A 13,349-nucleotide genomic window follows, 5' to 3' on the forward strand; every position below is an offset into this window, starting at 1 on the left:
AAGAGAAATTAACAAAAAAGCTTTCAAATAACATCATCTGTCCACAGTTGTGTAAGTTTCATTCATATTTGACCTTAATTACTTTCCAAACTTGTGATGTGTTATTAATACTAACAGTTCTAGTATTACGGTGTACAGCAGTTGTGCATGTTGATTTATTGCATGTTCATATAGTGTACTATATGATTTATGATGAATAATATGATAGGAAATGAGTTGTTATCTTTTTTTTTTCTTGGGGGCAGACGGCCAACAGATTTATTAGATTTATTAGATTAATTACCATCAATTACCAAGTCCATGACCTTGATCCATTAACCACCACTTTCCACTGGTCATTGTCTGGCCAAAAAAAGTATTCTGACCTTTGACCTGAAGCTTAGCTACTTAAAAGTAACTGCAAATGTAAAATAAATGTCTATTTTAATAGGAAATAAAGTAATATTGCAATTTTTTTGGAAATGCTGATGATTTGTGATCGATTATCCCCTAAAGATCAAAGCCATTAGAAGCCATATGTCTGATCAGTGATGTCGCTGTAAACAAGCAGATGGGAGCAGAAAATGGCAGCATCTCACAGAGCTGCTGTTGCCTCAACAAGTCTTAGATCTGCTTTACATGGATGTCACACGTTCAGTAAAACAAGCTGCAACATCTTCTGTTCTGTCTCCAAAGACAGCACTGGTTGCATATTCTGTACTCAGCAAGCACACATATTACACAAAACCAAACTTGGTTTTAGTGGTTAAATTCTGTTGTATAACAGCATTGCGAGTATGAAATTCTATTCAGCTCACAAACTTCACAAAAAGACTTTTTCCAGAGAGGTTTTTTAAATATTTAGACAAGAGCCAAAGCTCCCTCTGTTCTGCCATCCGCCCACGCAGAGGGAGTGTTTTTGTCACAGCTCATGAAGTTGAACAAGGTAAACAGTTGTCAGTGATACAAGCGCTCGCTCACTCAGAGCAACAGAACAAAACAGTGGAGTGATAGCAATCTGGCCTGGACACAGTCAGTGAATGAGACACAGTGAAGTCACTGAGGCCTTGAAGCAACCTCTTAAAAGAAAATGTAAACAAATATTTCTCTTTTCCATCTGTAACTTCCAGCCCTTTAATAACGGTGGACATTTATTTGATATGTGACACTGACCCTGCCCTACTGCTTTACTGCTGTAACTCATTGTTACAGGAGGAGCTTGGGGGCACTGGTGTTTTTATTGACATGAATACAGGAATGCGTTATTGTCCAAGTGTCTCCTGAGGATACACTTTATTTATTAAGAGTTGCGATATGCTCAGTTTTGGAGATATTTTTAAATAAACTGTGGCTTACAAGAATCTATTTGGAGGAGTAGTTTCCATCTGGAGGCCAGAGCCCCCCGAGCTGCTTCAAGATAAACCTCAGTGTCAGGATACATTAAAGGTACAGCGGGTGGCTTTTATTAAAATAACTCTTTTGGTCATATTTGCTGAAACTGTCACAATATTAAATATGGGCGGTGTTATTGTCACTCACTGCTCCATCCAGCACTAGGGCTAGGTACCCCAACAGAGGGGTGACCAAAAATGGTAACAGCACAGAACAGTTCCATTGATACCATCCACAACTTTTTGCAGTGGAAACAGAAAAAAAGCATACCAAACTAAACCGTACCGTACTGCTCGGTGGAAACAGGGCTTTCCAGTGGTCTTGGGATGGGCAGTTAGTTGGTAGTGGTTGTTTCTCAGCCATCCTCCTGAAGTCGTGCTCTATAGATAGAGCATGCGTGGTGGAGGGGGTCAGCGCAGTGTGTCCATGAGTGGTGATTGACACTCATTAGAGACTCCTTCTGGCTCTGATTGGTTGTTTTCATTCAGGCGCCGTGGGTTCTTGCAAATGCCATTAGGAGCACTAGGAGGAGCCAGAGGAGTCTGATTATTTCAAGGTTATCTGTCTCATGTACTACTGTCAGGATGTAGTCACAGTTTCAACAAATATGACAAAATATTATATAGCTTAAACAGCTGTAGCTTTAACAGGATAGAACAGAAACACAAAAAGATAGATGCATTACATGGATTGTTCTTGTCCTCTTTTGCTCTCACTTCCTTTGAATAACTGAATATTTTTACCTTTTAGGTCAAAACACTCTTGCTTGACCTGATCATGAACTACAGACAGTAATCATTGCTTCATTTTAAAAGGAATGGTTCAGCATTTTGACAAATGTGCTTAATCACTGTCTTGCAGAGAGTTCAATGAGAGGACTGAAACCATTCTCCTGTCTGTACTGTAAATGTAACGCTGCAGTCAGCAGCATTTTAGCTTAGCTTAGCATAAAGACTCTCATGTTATTCAAGATGCAAGAAGGCGCATCAGCAAATTTCCCAAAATGAATGAGCTTCAGTGGGTCACAATCCAAAAAGAATGGGAACCACTGAGTTAAAGGAATGAATGGGAAAGTTCTCGCAGCTGGAGCAGGCCAGATGCTGCACCCTGACTGGCTGAATTACACAAGAGCTAAATGCCTGAAAAACTGACAGTTTTTTCAGAATTATTTTTTCTTAAATATTATTACAGATGCTGCATTTGAACATTTTCTGCATTTAACATCTGATGCATGTACATAAGTAGACACATTTTCCGATTTCTAGTGCACCTTTGACCTCAGTGAGTATATCTGCTTATATAAAGGTTACACAAAATCAATTAAAACATACATATCCAGCAATTGATTTCACATTACTCTGCTGTTGCTGCCATCCGTCCTCTATTGTGTCACGAGACAAAGGGGGTCTCCGACCAGTTCATTCAGACTCCAACACACACACACGAAAGTTCAACCCACAAGGCAACAGATGCCTGCAGCAATTACACGGCTGTATATGAATCAATATTTTGTCCTCCTTTGAACTGCATCCTCACCCCAACACACACACACTGCACACACCCTTAGATATATCTCAGCCCCTCCTGAATACAATGGAGGTCATGACTGGGACACGACCCCTCTGCTTCCCCATGAGAGAGAGCCAAATAAACAGCAATGCTGTGTCAAAGGATGGGGGATGGAAGATGAAGGATGTGTGTTTGATCTCTGTCAGTATTTGTGTATAGGCCAAATTTAAAATTCAGCAGTGGTTATGTTATGTTTGCATATTTAAGAACGGACTCCTGCCATTCAACAATTTGTCTTCATTTTCTATGGATGAGCAGCTTGATAATTCTGCTCTCTCAGAATCTGTGTCTGCAGCTGTGAGGCATCGTAGGTTAAGATTAGTGCGCCATCATGTGGCACTCTGCCGCCATTACATGAGCTCAACGCTAAAAAAAAAAAAAAATTAAAACAGAGTTATTTGCTCTGTCTGCTTATTTTGGTCAGAAGTAATTTTGTAATTATTTTAGCTTCTTTAAAACTTAAAAAAGTTCATTTAATTAACATAATTGTTAAAACTACTTAAAAAAAATCAATATGTACAAGTTAACAAAGACCTGGATGCCCGGATGTGTGAATCAATCAGCTGCAGTGAAAGCAGTGAAATCAGATTACACAGCTGAATGGCGGCGCGAGGTACCCTCTAAGGCACGCGCGTCGTGTGACGGCGAACAGCAGCAGGAGCAGCACGTGCTGTCGCTTTTTCACGTTTATTCAAAGCGGGAAGCGCGCGCAGATGGCCCCTATTGAAAAGGCAAGGTGGGGGCCCCTGAGATCAATTCAATTTGGTGTCCGGAAGATGGATGGATTCCTCCCCAAAGACACGGAGTTTATGAGTTTAGAGAGGTTTTTTGGTAAATAGGGGAGAAAAATGAACGTGCGTAAAAATGAAGACGAAGTGGGAAGAAATGCGGTTTATGAGACCACACGCATGCATGCACACACACACACACACACACACACACACACACACACACACAGGGAGAAAGAGAGAGAGAGGGTGGATGTCAGATTTTTCAGACCACTTTACAGTCAGCCAGATGAGATTCAGGGGCCAATTACATTCAGTGTGTGACAAATAAGGCTTAAAGGCCTAATGCCAGTAGGTGTGTGTGTATACCACTGTATGGTTATGTGTAAAAGCTGGCTATGGAGATGAAATGACATTTAGAAAATAAATAAATAAAATATTACGTAGTGTAGATTCATAGGTTGCATATAGATACACATCCCATTTATAGCAAACTTCTCTCCTTCAAGCACACAAAAAAAAAGGAAAAGTTGAATTCAAGATTGACTTTCAATTTGTAACCAACTAGTATAAAGTGTCACAGCAGCAGAACAAAAGCATAAACAGGTTTAAAATACTCTTTCAAAACAACATCTGCTGTTCCACTGTATAATTATATGAATGAAGCATGGACAAAATGCAAAATAAATAGCAAGTTTTCAGTATGAGACAGGTCTCAAAGAGCCAGGACTGGACCAAAATGAGAAAAATGACTCAGGGCCCCAGACCCCCAGGGGCCCTAAAGGCCTCAGGATGACTAATTGTGACTATACCTTTCGTTTAACTGGTAATTTTTTTGCAGAAAAATGCACCACTATTATAACAATATAACCCGAATGATAAGGGCCATAAAGCTAAAATAAACTCATACTGAACACAGGTAATTTTGCTCAGAGGGCCACACAGCAGGTTGAGTAAAAGCTGCAAATAATGTGAGGAGACAAGCAGAATCAAATATGAAAAGTGCACTTGAAGTGTTAAGATATGAAAGCCGTTCTTCTTTGATGATAATTTAGTATCTATTTTGATGATCTATATACAATTTAAGTATGTTTGCAAGCAAAATTCACTGATTCCACCTTGTAAAATGTGAATATTTTCTGGTTTTCTTTGTCTTTCCATAGTGAGCTGGATCTCCTTGGGGCTGGGACTGTTTGCCAACCAAAACAAGACATTTTAAGACATTATCATGGGCTGTGGAAATGTGCATTTTTCACTTTTTGCTGACAATATTGCAGCCCTAATACGACCACATAGGTGCAGATTTAGGAGGACTTTTATTGTGACAGTATTAGAGACATTTACCCCATAAACTGACGCAGAAATGGCACAAATTGGTGCATAGAAATTCACCAATGCAGTTTGCTGCTCAAAATTTTCTGGCGGAGGAACCCCCAAACCCTATGTTTCATTTCCCCCCTCAATTTTGAAACCAAATCTACACCCTTGTGACAATTCTGTTCTGCAATACTGATAAAACCAGGAATGCTAAAATGTTTTGATGAATTAAGTTCAAGACAGGGCAGCGATGAGCAAATAATTCATCTTTCAGTCATAATAACAGAGGATTAAAGTTGAGATAATGTCTTTATGATGCAGTAATTATAAATCTGCATCTTCCTGTATGTGTGTGTCCTCTGAGACTCAAAAAAGGGACAGCAGGATGTTGAATAAACTCCCCTCCTGACTCACAGTGACTCACAACCAAAGAGGCGTCCACAACAAAGGCCCAACAATTGGATTTAAAAGATCTTAACCAAATTGAAACCCAATGAATATCACCGTTTTAACTCGCCAGATTGGGCCGTGTGCCGGGGCCTAATGCATGCACACACACCTTATGACAGGCCGGCGGTACAGATGGTCAGAGCGTGAGTCTGAATGAGAGGGGGACCATCCACGGCTGCTGACGCATTGTGGGGGGACGTCGTCTTCAATACAGCACTTAATGAGAACAGACTGACTCTTTCTCCCTCCCCTCCCCTCCCCTTCTCCTTCCTCCGTCCATTCTATTCCTCCCCCCTCCTCCTCCTCTCTCTCTGATTCTCCACTTCTCCTCTCCTCTGCCCATTTCCATCTGTTTGGAGACAAAGGGCCACGAGCCAGCTCGAGCCCCGGGACCCTGCTGGTGAAGTAGGCAGGGATAATACGGCCCATCCCGGGGGCTGCATTTCAACACATGGACCAGGCTTTGTACTTCTGCTGCACGAGCACCCTTCAAACACACACACACAGGGATGTGCACGCTTCACACACTCTCACAAGCACACACCTCTATGAGTGAGGCAAGGGGAAAGAGTGGGGGGGGGGGGGGGGGGGGGAGAGCTGCAATATTGACGGGGGAGTTCTTGCCTTGAACATGAACACTTCCATAATACCCAACGACGTGGAGAATAAAAGAGAGGGCGAAAAAATGAGGCAGCACCAAAAGCCCCAAATGTTGTTCCTCGTACTGTGAACATATGGCTGTTTGTTGTCATACTCTTTCTCCCTGTCCAATTTACACAGAGCTAGTGAGCTCTCAGAATTAAATGGGTGTGTGTAGAGCACTGTGTGTGTGTGTGTGTGCTGCTGGCTTTGAGTGTACCTGAATGATGATGAGGAGAAGGATGTCCTAACGCCGATAATGGCCGCTGTATAATCCCCTGCTGTCTGCACACACCTCCTGACATATGGTCACTCCTCGGCCTCCACCATTACATAAGCCCACAGTGCAAAGAGGGTGGGGGGTTGTGGTGAAACGTGGTACTTTCTCACACACACACACACACACACACACACATACACAAGCATGCACCGGCCACACTGTCAGCCAGGCTGTTCAGTGCCCTCAGCAGTTTGGGCTTCGCCTGTCACTTTTCTCTCCCCTGCCCCTTCTGGGGGTTTGTAAAGAATAAATTGAAGAGGACTGATGCTACGGAAGCTTTTGGGATGAGGAGCACAAATGGCCTCGTGGTGCTTCACGACGACGTACAGATGGACCCCTCCATTCAATAAGCTTGAGCAGAAGTCTATCTCCTCGCCATGCCAGAATCGCAGAGCTTGTTTTGTGTTCTGAAGAGGACAATCTGTTGATGCAACATATTGGGGTTCTTTTCTCCTTTTTTTTTTGTTTGTGTGTTTTTGTAAAAAGCATTGACAGAGCGGTCTGTAATATTGGACTAGTCAGGTTTGAACGATGTACAACAAATGTTCTCATGAAAATCAAATGATTGTCAAACATTGAAATGTAGGCAATTAGTGTTTCTTAGATGATGCAAAGTGCTAACAGAGCCAGCATCAGTTAAATGTGCCACCTTTATTTTTTGACTTGTGGGATGGCTGTCTGCTATTGTGACATATTTTTACTTTTTGCGTATGTTTAGACAGAGAAGGAAGCAAATTTTAGAGATGGCGTGACTGCGCATAAGTCAATGAAAAGATGCAAGTGGGTGCAAAGTGACGGGAATTGGCAGTGGTGGATCATCCTGTAGCAACATAGGTGGCCTCTCCAAGCGTCAACCCCCCCAGTGTAAGAGAAATATGATCCAGGTTGCCAACTGTGCTAGGTCCGGCACTGGTTGTTAGCTAGCTTACAGCTAATGTCTCTACAGTTGGTGTATTGGCTGCTTTGGACGAATACAAAAGGTCCAGCGGCTGAAATTGGTTTGAATGACCTGAAGCAGAAATTTGCCGAACAGTGGCCAGTTTGGCGCCGCTGTAACAGGATGATGACACATTGTATTTCCCTGCATCTCTTTTCAGTCCGTTGCTTTAAACCAGCCCCGAACTTTTCAGCTACTATGACGAACTTGTTGGGAAACGGTTGCTCATTTACACGCCCAGCAGTTACAGAGCAATATTGGCGTTCATTTTTTCTTCCCATTTCATTGTGTTTTTGGTCTCTACTGACTCCTGAGGGAAACATCTGTGTCTTTAGCCGCTAAATGCTCCGCCATGGTCACTAGCTGGTGGCTGACTGTGTCTGTCAACTGGTCTTTGGACCTTTTTGAGAGTGAGAGTGAACCAAAACAGTGAAGTTGGACTGGACAGCTTAACGATAAACTGAAACCATGGGCAAATAATGAAACAATAGGCCCCTGGGCTCAGATATACAAAAGGCCCCACCACCTCTTCTACATAAGAGCAAGACGTGCAGACTTTGTGGTGTCTTCGCTTCGTTTTCTTGTTGTTTATTGCATCTCTTTGTAGTCGTTCTGCATCTTTTTGTGGTTTTGTGTCTCTTTAAGGTACATTTGTATCTGTTTTGGTAGCAGCTTTGTGAAGTTCATCTCCGAATTGTCAGCCTGACATGTAATAGCAGCCTTGTCACCATACAAACTTTCTCAGCCCGTGTGGGTGCAGCTGAAGGTAAAAACAAGCCAGTCAGGCAGATGACTGACAAACTGACAGATGCCAAATAGAAAAACCTGACGCACAGGAGGCCCTTGAGCTGAAAGGGAAAGAACATTTCATGCTACCTTCAGTCTTCAGATAAAAAGATTTGAAACAAGAAACGTGGCTCGCTAAAACATCACTGCAGCTGCCACCTGAGGACAGACACGTAGATAGATAGATAGATAGATAGATAGATAGATAGATAGATAGATAGATAGATAGACTTTAATGTTTCTAATGGTACATATTTGCCATAATGCATTCTGCATTTTGCCGTCAATTGCAGCAGCTTAACTGGCATTTCCAGGGTGAAGAGTTCGATTCCCACTGGGGCCCCCCATGCTCGTGTAAAAACAGAAAAGCTTCACTCATGATAATCTAATGTGTCTTGGATAAAAGCATCCACACATCCTCCACATCTCCTGTTCTGTAACTCGACTACAAGCTTTTTATAGCGCAATCGATGGGACCGGGCGTATATATCACAAATGAATATAAATATTTGGATCTTTTTGTTCATACCATTTGGCAATATTACATCTCGGCGCTCGCTTGCTCATAAATTTCCATCTCTCCCATCCCTCCTCTCTCCCCGGGTTTCCCACGGGAGGTGCCAGACGGCCAGTAATTTGGTTGTCTTGGCTCGTCTGGAGTAACACCTGCCCCCTCTCTGGGGAGGGAGAGAGCCTTTCAGCCAGGAGCACACATGTAGGCTACCACTGCCTTTAGCTGCTGACCACTGTGTGTGTGTGTGTGTGTGTGTGTGTGTGTGGGAGAGAGATGGAGAGAAAATGTGTGTGTGCAGGGTGAGTTTTCTGTATGGGTTTGCACTTATTTTATCTTGCATTGTGTAAGTGTGTCTGTACAGTAGGCTAAACATGAGTGTGTGTGTGTATGTGTGTGTGTGTGTGTGTGTGTGTGTGGGTACAGTATTTTCATCTGTATGCTAAACTGGGTTTGCACTTATTTCACCTTGCATTGTGTGTGTGTGTGTGTGTGTGTGTGTGTGTGTACAGTGGGCTAAATGTGTGTGTGACTGCTAATTTGCATGAGCACTTATAGCGCTCCGCGTGTGTGCATGTGCGCGCGCGTCAACGTGAGCCTGACGTCATCCTGTGCCGTATCCATCATTCCAATCAGCTGAATATTAGCAGCTGTCGCTTCTAGCTGTTGGCTCATTTTTTCTCTCTTACATTTTCTCCTACAAACACACACGTGATTTTCTTTTCAAAATATTTAGAAAACAAGAAAAGGATTTTTTTTTTTCAAGTATTTCCGTTTTAATTAAAAATAACACCGGAAAATATGAAAAGTTTGTCCATTAGAAACCAGCTGTCACACGACACCTCTACTACAAAAGATCTGCATAAAGCAACAAGTAGCCTACACAACCCTGAAGAGACAAAAAATCTTTGGATAGAGGATATGTTTTTTTTTCTTCACTATAAAATTACTTATTGAATTTCGTCATACAAAGCAGAGACAAATAAATAAACCAAAATATAACATCAAAACATTGAAGAGAATAGATTCAGGCTATTTTTCGAAATTATTTTTTTTTTTGGTAACAGCAAAAAAAGAGGGTTGCATCTGAATGATAACCCCCTTGGTGGTAGAAACTGTTTGTCATAATTATTCTCCACATTTTTTTTCTTCTTAAATTTAATGCAAATTTCTTAAGCAGCCCAAATTCTTATTCTATTCGAGCAACCTCTGAACACAACAATTTAGGGAAATAAACATTTATGGGGCCACTGAGCCCCATTTTGAAGTGCTTATCGTTGCTATTGATAGGCAACAGACGTGACATTAAAAACAAAATGATAATGACATACATCAAACATACATCAAACAAATAACTTATGCTATGGATTAACAGAAAGTGCCATTTTTTTAAGAGTAGAACACCATCACTTTCCAAGTTTCACAGCCTAAAATATAGAAGCAACAAACAATATACATTTATACAAAAAGACGCCAGCCTATGATATCAACATAAATAAATAAGCCTTAAATATTAACACAATTAAATAAATAATTCCATACACTTTTAAAAAATGATTAAGGTCACAATTTTATATGTCATAAGTGGCACTTACGCATTTTTTTCCCTTCCTTTACGGAAAACATCGTCTAAACTAGATCTAAAGCAGCTATCGTTTACATCCTTTCATTTCGATGTGGAAAATGCCCCAGTGTTTGTTTTATTAGAGCTCAAATTGACACAGCGAGGGGAGGAGTTCGTTTTGAATATTTCAAATCATTTATTGGGGTGATTTTTTAAAGTTTCCCTGAAATCCAAATTCTTGATGATAACCCTCCACATGTTTCTCTCCCCTGCATCTCCTCTGGGAGGGGAACATGGATGCCTGCGGGGCTCTTGCAGGCAGCCCATCCTCCCCCACTGTACGTCGCATAATAATAATAATAATTATTCTCATTATTGCATCTAACAGCTCAAACGACTCTGCGCTTGTTGCTTTTGTTCAGTGAGCGGTCTGGACTCAAAGTTGAGGCTTTCACTCGGAGCAGTTTTCCCCTACAACTTTACACCATCACCGCCATCAGGATAACCAACACTGGACTCACACTGGGGGTCAACTCAGTCAGCTGGAAGGTATGGCAAAGCCCCAGCATCCGGGACGAGATGCTTTTATTTTGGTAGGAGAAAGTGTTTAATTTTTTGGCCCTTTTTTTTTAATCAGATGATTTTATTAGAAATTAAAACTGCAAAGACTTGATCATGACACGTGTGTTAGACCGATATCTAAGCTGATATTGTCATTTTTTATTTGCAAGTTTATTAAAATCATGCATGAACAAGGCTATATATCATAAATTAAATGTCCAGTCAGCCTTTTTTTAATTTCTAACTTGTCTTATGTGGCAGAAAAAGTTCCTGACTCATTTTTTTCACCTTGCAATTGACATATTTCAATATCAGCTGTGAAAGGCTATAAAAATATCTGCTTTAAACCCCCCCCCCCATTATCAGTCGACCCTATCTGCCAACCTTGCCATACCCAATTGACGCCCAGCACGCGCCTGAGTCCAGTCAACCCAAACCAAAGCACCTCTGTCTCTCTCACTTTTAAACATCCAACACGTGATTGAGATAGGAGATGTAGCATATAGCCAGTCTGAGGATCTCGATCTTGGAGAGTTTCTTGTCCGGGGGCAAGGTGGGCAGTAATTTCCTCAGCTCCGCGAAGGCCACGTTGAACGCCTCCACCCGGATCCTCTCTCTGGTGGCGTGGGCCGAGCGGTACTTGGCCGTGGCCCTCCGCCTCCTCCTCTTCTCCTCCCTGCTCAGGGGCTGGTCGGCTTTGCATTTGGCCCTCTCCTCACCCTCCGCCGGCTCGTCTGAGGTGCAGCCGGCCGACTTGAGGCCGTTGAGCATCGTCTCCGGGTCGGACTGAGTCCAGGAGAGGTCCGCCTCAGCCTGGTCCGGGCTCAGCATCATTTTTATTCTCCGGTGTTGGCCCTCTCTCCTCCTTAGGAACCTGTACTGTGGACACAAGCAACTATTAAAACACTGATTTCATCCCAATTTCAGGTAAATCTGCACCTGAATTACTATTAGAAATATTTTTAAATACTAAGTGTCTTCTGTTCAGGATCGAAACTCACAAAAAACACACAAAAATAATGAAAAATATAAATTTAATTTAATCGTTTTTACTGTTTTCTGCCACCCCGAGGCCCCAGCATGACAGACCCCACAGCGGGCGCCCGTCTGGGTGCCAGGGCCCCCCATAAATCCAAACGCAGACTACATTCGTTGCATAATAACATTAAACTCAATAAATAATGAATGCCTCGGAAAAAAAATGGCGGTTTTTTAATTTATTAAAGCCTAAAAAAGAGCCGAGCAATTAAGAGAAACATCACGTTTTCAAATTGTTTGTTGCACATAATTATTTGTTATTTGATAATCCTTAAAAAAAAAAAGAATTATGCAAGTTTTAGAAGGAGAAACTCCCTTTTTTTAGTGAATTACCATAATCAGAATTGGCCATCTGTCACAGTGTGATGAACACATCTGCTTGGCTGAGGCCACAGTGACTTGACAGCATGGAGGCAGAAGACGGCAAAAATAATGTTGACATCTGCTGGACATGAAATCATTGGAGCTATTGTGCTTTTATAAAACGAGGAAAGTAAAGAAAAAACAGCTGATGGAGGCGCAAACATTTTAAAACAAAGTGTATGTGTGTAGATTTTTTTATTTCTAAATTGGAGACTCACCTTGACAAAGAGTTGGGAGGCAAAATCTTCTGGAGAGGAACTTAAAAACGCTCAGGAGCGGAGCCTCAACTCCAAATTAACTCATATTCCACAGTCACAACCATCAGATGTTCAAGAGATGCACCTTTTCACGGAAAAGAAATAAATAAAGAAACTAATTTGACTTTTTTCAGGTTGAAACTTGCAGCATGGGAATCACGCAGGGGTCAAACGTCAAGCAGGGGAAATGTTTCTGCACATCAGAACAGTTCCGAAGTCTTACAGATGATTAGATAAGAAAAAGATGAAAGAAAATAAAGATAATGATGATGTGAGCAGGGATCAGTCAGTCCCCCCGTGTGATCCCAGCGATGGAGAGACAATAGAAGAGATGGGCAGATAGTGGAGAAAGTGCAGCCGGGGCTACTGGTCCATGCGCCTGTGGAAGATGGGGATAAAGGGGCGAGATAAGCGAGGCTCTCCCGTGTCAGGATGGAGCGGATCGGAAGGCAGCTCACAGATAATCCCCTCTCTCCTTTTTCCTCCAGTCTTTCTTCCACCGAGTGTCATATGCGAGATAAGATCCAAACGATCCCGACTAATAAAGGCTCACTTCAGGGACGGAGGGGATGGAATATATTTGAGGAATGGTATTGTCTAACGCCGCCCCCTCTCTCTCTCTCCTCTCCTCTCCCTCACACACACACACACACACACACACACACACTCACAAACACACACCTCCTCCCTCTCTCTTCACGCCCCTCAGCCCTCAAGCGCTCAACCTCCCGTGGGAGTAGTGGGCAAAGGGAAAGCAGAGATGTGTGCATGATAAAAGATGGGGAGAAAAATAAATAAATACGCGTTTGTGAGTGCGTGCACGTGCGCAGGTTTTTCAGTGAGCAATTATGATTTAGAAAAAATAATTTTTTTAAGTGCAGGTTGAGAGAGGAAAGAGAGGGAGATATTTAACTTTAAGTCCATCCTAACATGTCTTTATTTTTCTACATTGTAGTTGTCATTAAAGATAAGATGAGA

The 13,349-nt window shown here is 42.2% G+C and overlaps 1 protein-coding gene across 2 annotated transcripts; it reads right to left on the reverse strand.

Annotated features, from left to right (window-relative positions):
• Window positions 1–9,339: 9,339 nt before the first annotated feature.
• LOC126402023 (helix-loop-helix protein 2-like) lies at window positions 9,340–12,953 on the reverse strand. 2 transcript variants are annotated; one of them, XM_050063667.1, is made up of 2 exons: window positions 12,333–12,953; window positions 9,340–11,587 (listed from the first exon to the last, which is right to left on the reverse strand). In XM_050063667.1, the coding sequence occupies exon 2, from the start codon at window positions 11,545–11,547 to the stop codon at window positions 11,176–11,178; it is 372 nt and encodes a 123-aa protein (XP_049919624.1). In that variant the 5' UTR covers window positions 11,548–11,587; window positions 12,333–12,953; the 3' UTR covers window positions 9,340–11,175. The 2 variants fall into 2 exon arrangements, with proteins under 2 accessions (XP_049919624.1, XP_049919623.1); XM_050063666.1 differs by having other exon boundaries at window positions 9,340–11,592; window positions 12,333–12,952.
• Window positions 12,954–13,349: the final 396 nt, after the last annotated feature.

This window comes from Epinephelus moara, chromosome 15 (genome assembly GCF_006386435.1).
Source record: "Epinephelus moara isolate mb chromosome 15, YSFRI_EMoa_1.0, whole genome shotgun sequence".
NCBI lineage: Eukaryota > Metazoa > Chordata > Actinopteri > Perciformes > Serranidae > Epinephelus > Epinephelus moara.

What these genes read in the sequence shown, in the direction of transcription:
- LOC126402023 (XM_050063667.1), bottom strand. Translation starts at nt 11,547, where the DNA reads ATGATGCTGAGCCCGGACCAGGCTGAGGCGGACCTCTCCTGGACTCAG.